This window comes from Cervus elaphus, chromosome 16, assembly GCF_910594005.1.
Source record: "Cervus elaphus chromosome 16, mCerEla1.1, whole genome shotgun sequence".
NCBI lineage: Eukaryota > Metazoa > Chordata > Mammalia > Artiodactyla > Cervidae > Cervus > Cervus elaphus.
This window is the reverse complement of record NC_057830.1, coordinates 41,460,030-41,478,929: the sequence shown is the minus strand read 5'-3', so window position 1 is coordinate 41,478,929 and position 18,900 is coordinate 41,460,030. Positions and strand designations below refer to the sequence as shown.

At 54.6% G+C, this 18,900-nt stretch overlaps 1 protein-coding gene across 1 annotated transcript in view; it reads left to right on the top strand.

The window, feature by feature from the left end:
• Window positions 1-3,470: 3,470 nt before the first annotated feature.
• Window positions 3,471-18,900, top strand: part of LOC122710054 — a 30,950-nt gene continuing 15,520 nt past the window's right edge. The window contains exons 1-4 of the mRNA XM_043927499.1: window positions 3,471-3,571; window positions 6,228-6,359; window positions 7,215-7,266; window positions 16,876-17,147. Of these exons, the coding sequence (XP_043783434.1) occupies window positions 3,471-3,571; window positions 6,228-6,359; window positions 7,215-7,266; window positions 16,876-17,147 (557 nt within the window). The remainder of the gene's footprint in view (window positions 3,572-6,227; window positions 6,360-7,214; window positions 7,267-16,875; window positions 17,148-18,900) is intronic.

Genomic DNA, 18,900 nt, shown 5'->3' with positions numbered 1-18,900 from the left:
GAACGCACTGGTCACAGCAAACACCCTCTTCCAACAACACAAGAGAAGTGTCTACACATGGACATCACCAGATGGTCAACACTGAAATCAGATTGATTATATTCTTTGTAGCCAAAGATGGAGAAGCTCTGTACAGTCAGCAAAAACAAGACCAGGAGCTGACTGTGGCTCAGACCATGAACTCCTTATTGCCAAATTCAGAGTGAAATTGAAGAAAGCAGGGAAAACCACTAGACCATTCAGGTATGACCTAAATCAAATCCCTTATGACTATATAGTGGAAGTGAGAAATAGATTGAAGGGACTAGATCTGATAGACAGAGTGCCTGATGAACTATGGATGGAGGTTTGTGACACTGTACAGGAGACAGGGATAAAGACCATCCCCATGGAAAAGAAATGCAAAAAGGCAAAATGGTTGTCTGAGGAGGCCTTACAAATAGCTGTGAAAAGAAGAGAAGTGAAAAGCAAAGGAGAAAAGGAAAGATATTCCCATTTGAATGCAGAGTTCCAAAGAATAGGAAGGAGAGATAAGAAAGCCTTCCTCAGTGATCAATGCAAAGAAATAGAGGAAAACAACAGAATGGGAAAGACTAGAGATCTCTTGAAGAAAATGAGAGATACCAAGGGAACATTTCATGCAAAGATGGGTTCGATAAAGGACCGAAATGGTATGGACCTAACAGAAGCAGAAGATATTAAGAAGAGGTGGCAAGAATACAGAGAAGAACTGGAGAAAAAAGATCTTCATGATCCAGATAATCACCATGGTGTGATCGCTCACCTAGAGCCAGACAGCCTGGAATGTGAAGTCAGGTGGGCCTTAGAAAGCATCACTATGAACAAAGCTAGTGGAGGTGATGGAATTCCAGTTGGGCTATTTCAAATCCTGGAAGATGATGCTGTGAAAGTGCTGCACTCAATATGCCAGCAAATTTGGAAAACTCAGCAGTGGCCACAGGACTGGAAAAGGTCCGTTTTCATTCCAATCCGAAAGAAAGGCAATCCCAAAGAATGCTCAAACTATCGCACAATTGCACTCATCTTACACGCTAGTAAAGTAATGCTCAAAATTCTCCAAGCCAGGCTTCAGCAATACGTGAACCATGAAATTCCAGATATTCAAGTTGGTTTTAGAAAAGGCAGAGGAAGCAGAGATCAAATTGCCAACATCCTCTGGATCATTGAAAAAGCAAGGGAGTTCCAGAAAAACATCTGTTTCTGCTTTATTGACTATACCAAAGCCTTTGACTGTGTGGATCACAATAAACTGTGGAGAATTCTGAAAGAGATGGGAATACCAAATCACCTGACCTACCTCCTGAGAAACCTGTATCCAGGTCAGGAAGCAACAGTTAGAAGTGGATGTGGAACAACAGACTGGTTCCAAATAGGAAAAGGAGTATGTCAAGGCTGTATATTGTCACCCTGCTTATTTAACTTGTATGCAGAGCACACCATGAGAAACGCTTGGCTGAAAGAAGCACAGGCTGGAATCAAGACTGCCAGGAGAAATATCAATAACCTCAGATATGCAGATGACACCACCCTTAATGCAGAAAGTGAAGAGGAACTAAAGAGCCTCTGGATGAAAGTGAAAGAGGAGAGTGAAAAAGTTGGCTGAAAGCTCAACATTCAGAAAACTAAGATCATGGTATCTGGTCCCATCACTTCATGGGAAATAGATGGGGAGACAGTGGAAGCAGTGTCAGACTTTATTTTGGGGGGCTCCAATATCACTGCAGATGGTGATTGCAACCATGAAATTAAAGGATGCTTACTCCTTGGGTGCAAAGTTGTGACCAACCTAGACAGCATATTACAAAGCAGAGCCATTACTTTGCCAACAAAGGTCCATCTAGACAAGGCTACGGTTTTTCCAGTGGTCATGTATGGATGTGAGAGTTGGACGGTGAAGAAAGCTGAGCACCGAAGAATTGATGCTTTTGAACTGTGGTGTTGGCGAAGACTCTTGAGAGGCCCTTGGACTGCAAGAAGATCCAACCAGTCCACCCTGAAGGAGATCAGTCCTGGGTGTTCACTGGAAGGACTGATGCTGAAGCTGAAACTCCAGTATTTTGGCCACCTCATGCAAAGAGTTGACTCATTGGAAAAGACCCTGATACTGGGAGGGATTCGGGGCAGGAGGAGAAGGGGACTACACAGGATGAGATGTCTGGATGGCATCACTGACTCGATGGCCATGTGTTTGTGTAAATTCGGGAAGTTGGTGATGGAGAGGGAGGCCTGGCGTGCTGTGACTCATGGGGTCGCAAAGAGTCGGAGATGACTGAGTAACTGAACTGAACTGAATAATATAACCTCAAAATATCAATACATAAATACTGACAGAAAGAGAAAAGGACTAACAGCCACGTTCATAATCGCAGTGGGAGACGATAAAGACACATCTGTCATGGAACTGGGCTCCCTGGGACGTAGTCACCTGCACCCATGAAGTACCTGAAATGCGGCTGGCTCTACAATGCGATGTGCTGCAAGCGTGAAACACACACTGGAGTTTAAAGACGTAGCATGAAAAAAAGAACAGAAAATATTTCGTTAGGTTTTATCATGTTGATTATACACTGAAATGATAATCTTTTGGGTGTGATAAAATAAAATATATTACAGATAATTTCACCTACTTCTGCTTACTCAACATGGCTACCGAAATCTGAATTGACAAACCTGACCTAACTGATATGCATGAAACACTGCATTCCCCCTGATACATATTATTTTCTAGAGCCCAAGGAACATATAAGAAAATGAATATACATTGGGCCATTAGGAAAGGTTGAATTATTTCAAAGGACTGAAATAATGCAGGGTATACTTAGGGATTGCAATGGGATGACGATTATGTGCCCTCAAACTTCACCCTGCACGTGGAGATGATACTAGGAGGCACAGATTCTGGGAGGCGTCAGGTCAGGAGGGAATGGGCCCCGTGCTGGGAGGACAGAGAGAAGCAGGCAGTCTAGGAACCAGGAAACAGGCCTCACCAGACGTGGCACCTGCTGGTGATCTTGGGACTTCCCAGCCTGCAGTACTATAAGAAACAACTTTCTCTTCTTTAGCAGCTAGTCTATGGTATTTGTAACAGTAGCCCAAAAAGACTAAGATGGGGCTCTTCATGGAATTAAGCTAGGAATCATAAAAGGGTCACTAGAAAAACGTCCCCAGACATTGGGAAGTTAAATGACATACAGGGGAGCCTCCTGGACACTGGGTGCCATGTGGGGTTCTTCCCCATCTTTGAGTGACGGGCTGCACCCGCCTGGATGACCCCGCCTTATCCCTCCACCTCTGATGCGGAGGCCCCCGTGCCTCCCATGACCGGAGGATCCAGCCTCTCCCGGGGCCTCCGTGTCACTGCACAGGCCTTGTCCACGCGGCCCCAGCAGGCAGAGTGAGGCCTGTGTGGAGCCTCCCAGGTCGCTGGCCTCGCTGCCCACATCGGGGCCATGCAGGAGCACCACGTGTCCACTGAACGAGTGGATGAGGGCCCTAACAATGACAGTGATGATGACGATGAGGAGGAGGTGAAGGGGGCTGAGATCCAAGTGTCAGTCCCTGATTCAAGCCTCTGTGCGTATGAACTCATTTAACCTCATGACAAGGTTGTGTGCGTATGGAGGGCGGGGGAATGGCAGTTCCTGCCACTGTTCTCACCTCGGAGCCGGCAAGTTCACTCTTGGTGTCCAGGGGCGGCTACAGCCACTGGCCACAGACTGGACAGCTTTAACACAAATTCATTCTCCCCAAGTTCCACCGTCAGAAACCTGTGATCAACGTGTGGGCAGGGCTGAACTCCCTCGAGAGGCTCCAGGGGAGGGTCCCTCTGGCCTGGTCCAGCCCGTGGGGTCCCCAGGCCTCCCTGGGCTTGTGGCCACATCACCCCTGCGTCTATCTGCACAAACCTTCTGCCCTGGGTGGCTCTGTGCTTCAGATCACCCCCTCTTCTCTTCCAAAGACACCTGTCATTAAATTTAGGGTCCGCAAGCATCCCAGGTGATCTGGTACAGAGGTCAGTAACTTACTTCCATCTGCTGAGAACTTTCATCGGAATAAGTCACCTTTGCAGGCTGCAGAAGGATAGACGGCTTTCAGGGCCACCACTCAGCCCACCATACTTGTCATGAAGCCACATGAAGACACCATACTTGTCAGGAAGCCTCACTGGGCTTGGTGCACAGAGCTTCGAAGAAGCAGGACTCTAGGACCTCAGTCCCGAGGCTGCCTCAAGAAGACAGTTAGGATCAGGACCCTCGGGCACAACGACCAGATAAGCAGGGCTCAGAGGTGTGCTGGAGGGCGTGGGGCTCACCTGCAGGGAGCCTGGAGCCTGCCATGACGGCCCATGGTTGGGGGACACAGCGCGTGCATTTGGGAATGCACACATCCCATCATGGACGAGGGGAGGCAGGCCCGGGGGCTCAGGCCAGGGGAGCCCAGATCGTCCTGCTGCCCTCAAGGGGCTGGTCAGAAGAGCACAGGAGGGAGCCGTGGTTTCAGCGACCTGGGTCGCAGTCAGTCTGCTCCTGTGTTGTCTCTGAGAATTACTCAGCCTCTGTGAGCCCACCTTTTGCTCCTCTGCAAAATTCGCCATTCGTGACTTGCTTCACAGGTGGGGGGAGTTCCTGGTGCTCTCAGCACCCCCGCCCAACCTGGTGGCTGAGGCTTGCTGCCTCTCCATGACCTTGAGGCCTCTAAGACCACCCCTGCACAGACTCTCTTTGCAAAGAAGCTGGAAGGTGCTTCACCTGCCCTAGGAAGTCCTGGGGCACCAAAGCCTCTAGCCTGGGGGCTCCTGGGAGGGGCTGACCACACGGGGCGCTAGGAATGACCGCCGATGCCCCCATACGGCCAACCCCGTCTTTCCTGTTAGAGCCCAGGTTTCTTTTTTTGTGCTCTGCTCAGCCGCACGCAAAGACCCAAACTACATTCCCCCGAGTCCGTGGAGATTTCTCTCGATGGTGGTCAAGAAGCAGTGCTGGGTAGGCATCGCTGGGAAACACGCTCTGCTGTTTATGTCAGCGACAGGGTCCTACCCAGAAAAACAGCTGGCAGGATCGGGAAAGGGTCGTGGGACTCGGTGAACACACGGGATGTCCTCGTTCTTACACACATGGGAGGTTTTAAACCCTGGGGCCAGCCTGACAGCAGTCTGCTCCCGATGGGAAGAAACCGAGAGACGCCGGTCCGCTCCCCGAGCCAGATGCCCCAGAGCGGAGGCTTCTGTCCAGACCGGCCCCTTGGGTGGGGAGTCTGGAGGCCACAGAACGGCAGGGGCCTCGAGCCTTGGCATGGACGTGTGGAGAGCCAAGGGGCTCGGGGAAGGGACAGAGTCAGGGTCCTTGCAATGGACTGCCACCAAAGGCTGGACAAAGACAAGAAATAAAACAAATGTCACACCTAATGTTGCTAAAGAGCCAAGAAGGCCCAGAAGAGTGACCCGGACTGTGCCGTCCAAGGTGCAGAGGGGATGGGGAGGCTTGCCCAGCACAGACTGGACGGGGTTAAACCTCCACTCCCGGCTCAACTCACAGGAACGGAGACCCCACCACAGTCGTTCCCGGCACTTTCCTTTGAGAAGGAAGAAGGGAATCACAGAAGAAGCAAAGACGTCCCCGTGAGGGATTCCTGGTGCTCGAGGACGCCAGGGCCCCTCTTCGTCCCCTCGGCTGCCTGAGCCTGTGTGTTGTATATCATGGTCACCCGTCTCCGCTTAAGGGCAGGCTCTGAGGTTGTTGCAAGGTTGGCCTCAGCGAGACTGAGCATGGGGTCCCTAGCTGCCCCCAGAGGGCTTCCGGGCAGCACACCTCCCCAGCCCACCCTGACCCCACAGCTGCCGCCCACCCCAGAGGGCCCCCTCACTGCCATCAGGGAATTAGGGGGTGCCGAGAGCTGAGGCCCGAGGGTGCTGGGGGCCTCCATGGCATCCTGTGTGCACCCCTCCCTGGCTCACGGTCCAGCTGTGGGGAGCATGTGTACACGGCAGGGACACACAGACGGCTCCAGAGCACCGTTGGGAGGCCTGGGCTGGACATCTGACCACTTCCCCCTCTGTGCCCTCGGCTTCCTCAGCACCAAGGATAACCCCACCGCAGGAGGGCCTCTGAGGCCACGGCTGCTCTGCGGGAGGGGTCGTGTTCGCCTCGAATGTGCTCAAGGCACGTGATGCCCGGTCAGTCCCTAATGACCGGGCGCATTCTTGGCAGCCCTAGGGCCTGCCTGCTCTTCCTGTTGGCACCGGGGTCCCTTGTGGGTGTGACCTGGAAGTCTGGTTCCAGGCTGGATCGGTCTGCTCAGGTGACCGACGTGCCCCCAGGAGGGACAGCGTCTGGCACGGGGTGGGCCTCATCATGCTTCTCCTGATCGGCGCCAGGACCGCCTTCCTTCCAGTCCCAGAGGTGGAAGACAGGGGCCCTTTCTCGGTCACCTGAACGTGTCATCTCACGGGAGTCCAGCTTGATGATATCTGGAGTGATCCAGGAGGGCCGGGGGGACAGTCCCCCTGCGGTCTTTCCCCGACCTCTGGCCGCATCACCGGCTTCACTTTAATACTCGTGGACGAGGGGGCAGGCTGGGACCGCCACTGGGGTCTGACCCTGCCTTGCTCACGCCCGCCCTCCACCTGGACGACTCCCAGAGGGGACAGGAAAGTGCTCAGTCCCTGGGCAAGGGTCGGCAGGGAGGCATTTCTGCACCTTGGTTCCTGCTGACCACATCTGCACCGCCCGGGAGGAGCTGCTGAGGTTACTCGGGCGCGGTCACATGGGGCGCTGGCATAAGCATGCCTTCGACACATCCTGGACATGGTACCCTGACTGTCTCCAGTGAGCCTGGACGCAGAACGCGCTGTCTGAACGAGCTGGGGCCGCAGGACTGGCGGGCGGATTTACCCCTCAGCTCTTGGCACGGGGTCTGGCTCCCAAGGCCTGGCTTGTTGAAGGAATAAAAGACATGTATTCATTCACAGGCCTACGTTGATGATGAGTGGGTAGATTACTCAGATCCAGCCTCTCATGGAAAACAATTAAAAAAAAAAAAAAGTATCACTCACTAAAGTTGCCGAAGACCTGAAAGACCCAGAGGAGCAACTGCCCAAGATGGGGAGTCTAACAGAAGACCCTTCCCTCCGGATGGATTTGGACTCCCAGGAGACGACACTTTCAGATGACCCAGAAAGGGCCTCCCTCCTCCAGACCCGAGAATTACAAGGAAGGTGGTGCTGGTGCCAAGCAGGAGAAGGAACGGGTGAGGACCCCAGTGAGTCCAGGCATGTCAGCCTGTGACCTTGGCTCAATGTGTTCCTATCCATAACGCCCTCAGATGAGTGGAGAATGCAAGTGCCAAGTCTTTCTGGATAAGGGCAACTTCTTCCTAGGCTTGGGAACTGCCCCACGGGTTATGGAAGGGTGGTGGCCAGTGGGGAAGAGCGCCAGGCCCACCAGGATGAAAGACAGCTAGAGGAGAACCAGCAGAAGTGACCCCCTCAGCTTGGGATTCTGAGAGGATTAGATGGATAATAAAACTAATAAAGCTCTCCTTGTTTACAGAAATAAACCTCAAGATAGAAAGGTCCTTCAAAGGACAGGAAACCATTAAAAAATGGACACAGCCAACTTGGAAAAGAACCAAACAGAACGTGCAGAAATAAAAAAGTGTCATAACGAGAAGCGAAAATAGAAGACACTTTTGAAGACCTTGACCTCTTCAGGAAAGGGAGACACGTGGGCACAGAGCTGGAGCATGATGATAACGTATGCAGCCCCCTGCCCACTCCCTGCTCTCCAGGAAGAAAACCCAACCCTGATCTGTAGCTGGATCATGTGCCAATTTCCACGGTGTAAATACTCCCGCCGTGGCCTGATTCATGTACTAAAGGGTTTACACCTGGCTGGCAGAGTTCCCGAGGAGCCAGAAAGAGCTGACTCTGGCACACAGCCGGCCTAGAGACATGGGAGGACATCAGAACCGCAACCTGAAGGGCACAGATTTCAGCCCGACTACCTGGGACCCGGGCGGAGCTGTCCTTGACGAACTTTAAAGACAAGAGTCTTAAAATATGTCCAGAATTCACTTTATAACAAGTACACTTCCATAAAACCAAGAGAGGCCCAAAGGAAGCCAGGTGGGGTGTATAAAAGCCTTAGTGCTTAAGACTCAAGAGACATAAAAACTTTAGGGCCAAAGAAGTGAATGTGTAATGGTGCAATTATGAATATAAATATGAATAGCTTTGGGACTAGACAACGGCCCCTGACACCTCACTGTACAAGAGGCTCATGGCAGAGGCACTGAGCCTGGGGGTAGGAGTGAGATGGGGGCTGAAGACCACATTTTGTTGTTGTTCAGTCACTAAGTCACGTCCGACTCTTTGAGACTCCATCGATGCAACACACCAGGCTTCCCTGTCCTTCACCATCTCCCAGAGCTTACTCAAATTCATGTCCGTGGAGTCAGTGATGCCATCCAACCATCTCATCCTCTGACGCCCCCTTTTCCTCCTGCCCTCAATCTTTCCCAGCATCAGGGTCTTTTCCATGAGTCAGCTCTTCACATCAGTTGGTCAAAGTATTGGAGCTTCGGCTTCAAACATCAGTCCTTCCAGTGAATATTCAGGGTTGATTTCCTTTAGGATTGACTGGTTTGATGTCCTTGCAGTCCAAGAGACTCTCAAGAGTCTTCTCCAACACCACAGTTCAAAAGCATCAATTCTTTGGCACTCAGCCCTCTCTACAGTCCAGTTTTCACGGTTCAGGGCAGAGTCTCACGTGAGGACCCAGCACCCACGTTCAAGTGCTGGCTCTGCCCCTGTGGGGCCCAAGGCCCTGGATCTCCTTGCCCCGCCTCTCAGAGCCTCAGTTCCTTCCCTCGGTAAAGGGATCTGACCCCTGTACCACAATCCGGGTCAGGATGCCCACACAGGGTGGGGTGGGGATGGGGGTCTGCGTCCGGGAAGACAAGTCCCTGAGAACATCTGGTGCTGCACTGTCCTTACATATGGAGCTGCTGAAATTAGACTTCAGGTGCCTCAAAGTCGAGAAGCCCCACCCCGATGTCCAGGCTATGAGGAGGGACCACCGCCCCCCAACTCCATGCTCATCACCACACTGAGCCAAGTCTGGGAACGCACTCGGACACCAGATCATGCCCACAAGGCCTCAACTGGAAACGGCAAGAAACATGCCCTTCCCCCAACCCCGTGTCCACGGCAGCCCTGCCCACCCCCAGCAGGGAGGATGTGCCATCACCTCCATTCCTCAGACAGAAAAACTGAGGTCCCGAGTGGGGAAACCACTTGCCTGAGGCTGCTCAGCCCCCAGGAAGTGGCCGGGCTGGGTCTGGACCCACACCCGTGGCCTCAGAGTGGCTGGGCGGGGTCTGAGCCGGCCTGGGAGCTCAGGTACCCTCACCGCCTACCCGGGGGTCCTAGAGTCTGGTGTTGAGGCAGCTCCCATCCTCCAACAGGCAGCTCCTCGCTTGCTTTTCTAAAACCAACATCCACAAAACCAGGAAAGAGATGCCGCTGTGGCTCACACCATCTCCGGGGAGGAACGGGGAGAAACTGCAGCCCGCCAGCCTTGGGGTATGGTGGCGAGCCCCGAACGGCCACATGAAAGCAAACTGACCTTGTACGGTTCACGTGTCTGCAGCCTTAACAATTCTGCCAAAACCGGAGTCAAGCTCAACATCAGGGCAGTGTGGGCCTCTGTCACCTCTGGTACGCAGCTGGGATTTTCCTGTGTGGCCTTCTCGGCAATGACCACTGGACATAAATAATGCCCTGGCTTTGAGGTTGGACTTGAAAAATGCTGATGGATTTCAGGTACAAGGAAACATGTTGGCCCACAAGCTGCTCTTGTCCGTTTCCTGGGAACCCTGGCCATCGGAGGGACAGGGCAGTGGGGGATGGGCGGAAGAGGCGCTCCTGCAGAAGGAAGGCCTGGGCCGCCTGCCTCCAGGACCCTTCTCCCACCATTTCCATCCTCTCTGCTGTCCCAGGGGTCTCTGACATGACACCCCTCCTGGACCCTCATGTGTGAAACTGACTTAGGGGGCCGTCTTCTGGATCAAGCTGTCAGATCATAATTCGATAACGAGGGCCCCTCTTGTGGGTAGCTGGGGAAGCAATTTTTAGGCTGAGTTCCTCTGGGCCCACGGTGCCTGGAGGAGGGTGGGGGGCAAGTGGGTCACCTCTGGTCACAGCCAGTCGGACAGGCTCAGCCTCCATCCGTTCTGTATGCGAAGTTATGAGCACGATTCTTCCAGACCCACCAGTCCCCGCTCTGCTGGGTGCCTGGCCCGGGGCACCCAGTGTGTGTGCGGGTCTCTGTCTGGGCTACCTCTGGGGCACCAGACAGGGGATCGGGGACTTGTGTGGACACTGCAGGGGCGGGGGGGGCTTCCTTGGGGAAGCTTCTGACGGCTCCTGGGAAACAGGCCTGCACGCTCCTTGCACCTCCAAGCATGGACCAGGGTCAGCAGTTTATACACCCTGGGAGCAGGTGAGAAGCCCAGTGTGGGGCACTCCTAGACCTGCTAACACAGAACCTGCATCTTGACGACCTCAGGGGCTTCCGTGCACGCCCCGGAACCCCGCACCGAGGCAGCCAGGCCAAGGCTTGGTCCCCGCCAGACCACCTGCCCTGCTCAGCCCTCCAACCACGAGCCATGCCTCCCCTACCCAAGGCTGTACTCGAGGGGTCCCGCATGAACTCCCCCCACTCCTGGGATAACCGCTCATGTGTAATGTCTCAGCTTTGTTGCGGGATGAATGGTGCCCTCCAAAAGAGACACCCACACCTCAACTCCTCATATCTGCGAAGAGGGCTTTATTCGGAAATGGGGTCTTTGCAGATGAAATCAAGTTAGACAAGGTTACAGAGGATTAGGTGGGCCTTATGCAGAGTGACGGGTGTCTTTATAAGAGGCTGAAGAAACACAGAGAGGAGGCCGTGTGAGGGGGAAGTGGATGCTGGGGGGCTGTGGCCACAAAGCCAGGAATGCCTGGAGCCCCCGAAACTGGAAGAGCCGGGAGTGACGCTCCCCCAGAGCCTGGGTCGGGGTCCTGGTCCTGTTGACCCTCGGCTTTAGACTTCTGGCCCCCAGAACTGGGAGAGAGTCGATTCGTATTGTTTTAAGCCTCCCCGTCAACCCAGGTTGTGGATGTCGGTATCAGAAGCCCCACCTGGGACACCCAATGTTCCGTGTCCCTAAAATCCACCAATTGATCACGACCTCAGCCAGGCTGGTCTTCCCCCGGTCATCACGGGATGTCTTCTCAACAACAAACCTCCTGACTCGGGAGAAAGGCTCGTGCTGCACACAGGGCCCTCGCCTGTGTGGGGCTCACAGCCCATGTTGCCCCGGAGCGGCTCAGCCTCACACACTCGCTGGCCCAGGGGGAGCAAAGGGGGTCACACACCTCTGCGCCCCTGTGACCTCCACACCCTGCCTGGTCACAACTGCAGACGACCAGGCCAGCAGACATCTCAGGAGGACAGACTTCACCTGCCCCCATTCCTCTTGCTTCACTGTCCTTTTGCATCCCCCCATCCCTGCTCCTGGGCTTCCCTGGGGCCTCTCTTGCGATTTAGCCGGTAAAGAATCTGCCTGCAATGCCGGAGACCTGGGTTTGATCCTTGTGTTGGCAAGATCCCCTGGTGAAGGGAAAGGCAACCCACTCCAGTATTCTGGCCTGGAGAATTCCATCGACTCTATAAGTATAGTCTATGGGGTTGCAGAGTTGGACATGACCGAGCAACTTTCATTTCATTCATCCCTGCTCCTGGTCAAGCCTGTCCAGCTGTCCCTCACGTTGGGGTCCAAGGAACACTGGTGAAATCTGAGGACATTTTTGGTTGTATTTAGGAATGCTGCAAGATATCAAATGCCAGCAATCCCAAAGCTGAGAAATCCCACTTTAAGACTCTTCATCTTTTGGGGGTCATTGCTCGAGTATCCAATTGGAGTCCATGGATTTCTTTCTCCCTGGGGAAGACGCATAAGCCCCAAATTTGTTTCAAAATGGGCAAGGTGATGTGGCTGGGCTCTCTCCTAGACTATCTTGTTCTCCAAACCCTCTCATTTCTTGTAATCAGAGCACCCCAGGAATGAGTCATCCCGGGCATCTGTCCGCTAATGGTGCTGGCTGGACCTGCTCACACCCCGCACGCTGCCTGTGCCCGGCAGCCCCTGAATAGAGCAGGGGAAGGCAACAGGCTTCCTGGGGCCTGACTCATCTCAGGGGAAAGCTTGGGGCTGCAGCGGCCATGGAAAAGTCAGTTATGATCTGAAGACACCACAGGAAGGTGGCCCATGCTCAGCGCCCGCTTTTTGAAATCTTGAACCATTTAGTTGATGCCACGGTAACAGTTTTATCTAAAAAAGGCCCAATCAGGGACTTCCCTGGTGGCCCAGCAGTTAACACTCTGCCTTCCTATGCAGGGAGTGTGGGTTCAGTCCCTGGTTGGGGAACTAAGATCCCTGCAAGCCTCGAGGTGTGGCCCCCACAATTTTTGTTTAAAAAAGGTCCAATCAACTGCTGAGAAAATTTTAAGGCTATAGAACCAAATTATCACTGAAATTTGGGGTCACTGTGATGTTGTGATCTGTACTAATAATAAGAAATGTATTTTTGGTCTTTGTCCCCCACTCCTGGCACAGAGCTCCTCACTCTGGGAATTTCTTAAGTGGGGAGAGCAGTCAAGGTGTCTCTTGGTAGGTGAATGAGGTGACTGTTCCGAGAGTGCCTCCTTTCGAAAGGCGGGCATTGCTTGCCAGGGTAACGAAGCATATCCTTAGAGGATTGGAACTTCCAGTTCCTCCCCCACACCACCTCCCCCCACCATGTCTGGGAAAGCCAGAAGGGCTTCTGCTTGAAGCGATCACCACCAGCCAGTGATTTAATCAATTGTGCCTGTGTGATGACTCCTCCATAAAATCCCCCAAACAGGGTTTGGACAGCTTCTGGGTTGATGAACACATGCAGATTTGGGGAAAGTGGGGCTTGGAGAGCTTGAAGTTCCGTGCCTCCCCTCCACAGAGCCTGTCCTGTGCATCCCCTTCCATCTGCTGTTCCTGAGTTTATTACCTTTAACATTAAAGCTGTGACCTAGTAGGCAACATGTTTCTCTGAGTTCCCTGACCACTCGACAAATGAATAGAACCCAAAGACGTCAGAACCTCTGAATGGGTAGCCGGTGGGTCTAGGTGCAGGTGACAATCTGGGCTTGCAAATGATGGCTGGAGTGGTGGGAGGGTCTTGTAGGGCTGGGCCTTTAACCTGTGGGGTCTGGCACTATCCCCAGATAGGCAGTGTCCACATTGAGTTAAGTTGCAGGACCCCCAGCTGCTGTCAGAGAAGTGCTGGGTCGTGCCGGGGAAACAATGCATGCATGTTGGAACCGGGAGAAGCCTCGTCACTTATTAGGATGACTCGATCTTTTCTGGTGGCCATAACCGGTGTCTTTATGCTTCATGTTTATTTCAAAGTCAGAAGTTTTAAAAAAGATATGTGTGGCGAAGGATTTGATTGGGCTTGGAAAGGCTCTTCTTTCTCCTTTGTGAGCACGGCCATTCCATTATTTTATGAGCAATAATGATAGATGACTGAATATTCACATCACCAGTGAGAATTTCCCGAGTACCAGATGCTAAGTGAAGCACTTTAGCATAAGCCAGGGATGTAATGACTTGTTTCCCAGGTGGCTCAGCAGAAAAGAACCTGCCAGGCAATGTAGGACCTGGAGGGGACCTGGGTTCAAACCTGGGTCGGGAAGATCCCCTGGCGGAGGAAATGGCAACCCATTTCAGTATTCTTGCCTGAAAAATTCCACGGATAGAGGATCTTGGGGGCTACAGTCCACAGGGCTGCAAAGAGTCGGACACGAATGAGCACCTGAACACGCACAGAGTCATGCAAATAGTGTTGGTGTCTCTGTTTGACAAATGCTGAAGCTTCACTGCTGTTGTAGTTCAGTCCTCCGATTCTGTCTGATTCTTTGCGACCCCATGGACTATATACTCCATGGAATTCTCTAGGCCAGAATATTGGAGTGGGTAGTGTTTCCCTTCTCCAGGGGATTTTCCTGACTCCCCACATATTGTAAGACTAAACTTAAGAATTCTTGTTTTTTATTTCATTTCTGAAAGGACCGTGTAGGTACTTTCAAGAGGTCTTCTGCAAAACAAAGCCCTTTCGGCAAATGTGGTCATGATATCCAGGTAGGCTTTGCTGTTGTAAGTGTCACATCTCAGCCAGAAGGCAGATTCTGAGCTATTCCTCTGGCAGAAACAAATTCACAAAATAAACCAAGAAAGACAGCGGGAAAAACAAACCACACCAACAACTGGAAACGCGTTCCTCCTGAGACAAAGCTAGAGAAAATCCCAATATCCTTGTGGCCCAAAAACCCTCTTGGAAATGAATATTCAGTAAGGAAGGGATGAAACATCTCAAGTTGGAAGGAGAGGCAATGCCCATGGCCAGTCTTGTCTAGAGACAGCCTGAGCGCTCAGATGAAGACACACGCCAATGTAAACCCTTTGCACACAGCAGTGATGGTCATCACCATAGTTAGTGTTTAGTCTGATGACAACCTTCCCCGGGCACCACATAAGGGAGCAGACCTGGTTCTCTTCCTCTGCCCCCACACCATTCACTCATGAAGTCAGACCAGGTGCTATCGTGCCCTGCCTGCCTAGCTGGCTCGTCCATGAGCTGTGACCACCTCCAGGGCAGGACTCCGCCTTCTCTTCTCTGTGCGCCGTGAACCTACACACAGTGGGCCTTCAAAACCTCAGGACACTCACCCCACCCCCACTATAGCCAGAACCCTCCCCAGGCATTAAAACAGCTGTGGAGTCACTTTGGCCCAAGCCCTGGTTACGGATCCCTGGAGCCTACTATAGCCTCTACAGCGTGAATAATCAGGTCCTTTATACACAGATTCCCAGCTGTCAGATCTGAGCTTTGGATTCATTGTCAGCTCTGTCCCTCCTGTGGCAGCCAGGTGGGCCGCGAAGCAGACAACGGAGCTCATGAGCTGAATTTCAAGGGAGGCATTGAATGGACAGCGATCGATGCAACCTGTTGCAAACTGAGGGAGGTTCCCTGCATGTCTCAGAAAAGGCCTCTGGTGTGCAAGTGTGGAGCAGGGCCCCCACAGTGCAAAGGAAACAGAGGTACTCAGGGGCAAAGGCTCTTGGCCTCTCCTGTAGCAGCTCCAGTTGGTACCTCGTGAACAGTGGACAGCCAATGTGGTCACCTGAGCGTGACACTTATTCCCTCACAAAGCAAGAGAAAGGGGGCAGGGTGTGGGAGTACCCAGAGGGTGTGGTGGGGAGGATGAAGGGACGTGTTCTTCCTCTCTTCAGTGCAAACTGCTTCTGTGAGTCTCAGAGCTGCCAGAGGGCAGTTACCAAATCGGGTCCCCACAGCATCCAGGGTGGGCTGGGAGCCTTAGCCCTTGTCACATGAACAAGCCACACCACATGGCTTCCCTGAGTTCTCACAGCAGAATCTGGGGGTTTTGTCTGGGTACACACTTCCTTGCTGTAGCTGTGTTACCCACTGCTTTGAGCCCCACTTTTCTTTTCTAGAAAAAGGGCATCAATTGCGACCTTAGCAGGTTGCTACCTTACTCCTGTGAAGACTAATTAGGGAAATCCTACAAAGAATAGCTGGCCTTCAGAGATATCAGTGAATAGCTGGCCTTAAGACATACTGGGCTTCTCTGATAGCTCAGCTGGTAAAGAATCCTCCTGCCATGCAGGAGACCCGGTGTGATTCCTGGGTCGGGAATCCTGATTGGCTGCAGAAGGGACAGGCTACCCACTCCAGTATTCATGGGCATCTCTGGTGGCTTCATGGTGGCTCAGCTGGTAAAGAATCTGATTGCAATGCGGGGGACCTGGGTTCATTCCCTGGACTGGGAAGATCCCCTGAAGAAGGGAAAGGCTACCCACTCCAGTATTCTGGCCTGGAGAATTCCCTGGATTGTATAGCCCATGAGGTCGCAAGAGTCGGACACGAATGACGGACTTCCACTTCACTTTCAAGAGATATGACCTTGGAGAAGGAAATGGCACCACACTCCAGTAGTCTTGCTGGGAAATCCCATGGACAGGAGCCTGGCGGGCTATGGTCCGTGGGGTCGCAAAGGGTCAGACACGACTGAGGGAAGAGCAGGCGCTTGCCAGAGGCCCCGGCGCTTTTGATGGCAGAGCCAGGACTGTGGCTGAGGACTGCCAGCTCCCAGGCCTCTCTCACCAGATAGGAGCGTGGAAAACTAGAATCTAAAATAGCCTGAGGGCTTTCCTGGCAGCTCAGTGGTAAAGAATCGCCCCCCTGCCAAAGCAGGGGACACGAGTTCCACCCCTGGTCTGGGAAGACCCCAGATGGCAGGCCAGCTGAGTCCATGCATCACAGCCTCTGGGTCGGTGCTCTGGAGCGTGGGAGCCACAGTACTGAGGTCTGTGGGCACCAGAACCCGTGCTCTGCAAGAAGAGGAGCCACCGCAGTGAGAAGCCTACGCCCCCCTAACTGGAGAGCAGCCCCTGCTCGCCGCAGCTAGAGAAAAGCCCACACAGCATGAAGACCCTGCACAACCACAAATAAATAAACTCATTGAAAAAACGTAAAAAAGAAAAAAGAGAGAGAGATATGACCTGAATTCAGATTAAACTGGAGTCTCCAAGTGTCATCTGGCATTTCTTCCCTGAATCAGCCAAAACCCACACAGTTGCATTTCCAGGGTCAACACTTAGCCAGCGGGGCAGAAAACCCAGCGTGGTTCAAACAAGCTGACAGACAAGCAGCAGAGGACTCACGGGCAGAGGGCTTCCCTCCGGTTTCAGGTGGAGTTCTGGGACCACAGCAGGAACCAGCGCTGTCAACCCCTGGGCTCAGCAGCGCCCTCATTCTCAGGCCGGCCGCTCTGCTCTGACCTGCGCAGGAAGGCCACCAACTGCCCCAGGCTGACCTCACGCCCCTCCCACTGCTGTAGCCTGACCTCACCCAGCCCCACCCCTTCTGGCAGAACCAGAGCTCCTCTTCTGGAGCGGCGGGCGCGGCGGGCGCGGCGGTGGCTGGGCAGTGTCGAGCCGGGCCAGATGGACCCTGGGCGTCGGTGAGTGACCTCGGCCTCCGCCGGGTGGAGGGACGGGCTTGTTCCTCAGCTGCGGTCCCTGGGCGCCCCCAGGTCCCGAAATGGAAAGAAAGCGGCGGTTTCGTCGCATTTCCGCTGGCGGTTTAGCGCGCGGGTGGGGAGCGGGGGGGAGGCTTCCCCGGGCTGGGGGCGGAGGTCAGAGAAGGGGCTGGGCGGGCCGGGGGCTGAGGGAAGGGCCCGGGCTTGAGGGAGCGGGCCGGGATTGAGGGACGGGGGCCCAGGGCTCTGGGGAAGGGACCGGGGGGCTAAGGGGAAGGGGCCGGGCCTGAGGGAAGGGGACCGAGGGACTGAGGGAAGTGGAGGAACAGGGGGCTGAGCGAAGGGGCCGGGGGCTGAGAGAAGAGTAGGGGAAGGAGGAGCTGAGGGGAAGGGAAGGAGCCGGGGGCTGAGGGGAGGAGCCGGGGGCTGAGAGAAGGGGACTGGGGGGCTGAGGGACGTGGATGGGCCGGGAACTGAGTGGACGGGACCAGGCCTGAAGGAAGTCCTGGGGAGGGGAATGAGGTCGGAGAAAGGGGGGCGGGCTGGGGGAACGGAAAGGGGCAGAGCCTGAGGGGTCAGGGTGCGCGGTCCTTAGGTGGCTGGGGCGGAGGGTCCGGGGTCTGAGGGGAGGATGCCCGGGCTCCTGAGAGGAAGGGGCCAGAGAGTTGAGGAGGGCGTCTAGGATAGGAGAGGGGCCCTCCAGGAGGGGTGCAGGACCCGGGATTCGGAAGGAAGGGGTGGGGGGGAGGCCGGGCCCTAAGTGTTCGGGGAAGGGGGCCAAGGGCCCAGAGGGTCCCGGGAAGAACGGGGAGCCCTGGGGAGGGGGTCCAGAACCTGGAGGGTTAGAGGGAGGGGGCGGAGCGCCTAGAGGGTCTAGGGAAAGAGAGGAGCCCTCCCGGAAGGAGAGGGTCACGACTTGGGAGGTCAAGAGGCGGACGGCCGAGGGGGAGGGGCCGGGGTCTCACGAAGGCCGGGCGGGCGGCTCCCTCCCAGCTCTGGGGCCCACACCAGCGGGGAGATGTTGCAGCCAGGTCAGTGGAAAGGCAGCGACCGACGCGGCTGCAGAGTGGAGCGGCTCTGGTTGGGAACAGCCCCTCAGGGTGCGGGATGGGAGTCACCTGGAAGGGAATCACTCTCATTGGAGCTTGGTGCCCCTAGAGAGGGTCTGTGTCAAGGGGGACACGGCTTCCTCCCCCTGGAATCTGTTCGAGTCTGGCCCGGAGGAGCCAGTGTGAGGAACGCACTTCCCACTGGGCAGAGCTCTGAGGTGTCACAGGCCAGCGCGCCCCGCTGGGCTCTTCAGCGACCTGGCCCCCGAACTCGGTAGGGGCTTAACCTGCCGGGGCCGACCACGTGATTCGCCCCGCCGCCCCGCTGGCCGGCGCTGGGCAGAGCCTGACAGCGGGTGAGTCGGGGAGCTGGTGCCTGAGGCTGGCCTGCGCCTCTCCGGGTGGAAAGTGTTCCCAGACCCGAGATGGCAAGGGTGTGCGGGGTTGTCTTTGATGCTCTGCTCCATACCCCCCTCAGTAACTGGCAGTGTGTCCCCCATGACCTTTTCCTTGAAGCATTGTGAGAAGCAGACTGTCAAAAAGTTCACTTGCATGGAGTCCTTGGTGATTCTGATCTTTGGTCGGTGCAGTGCAGCAGGGGCTGGGCAAGCGCCTGGCTGAGAGAGAACGTTGGGAGCCCTGGGGTCTGCCCTGTGTTGCAGTGGGCTGCGTCCTGGGGCCCTTGT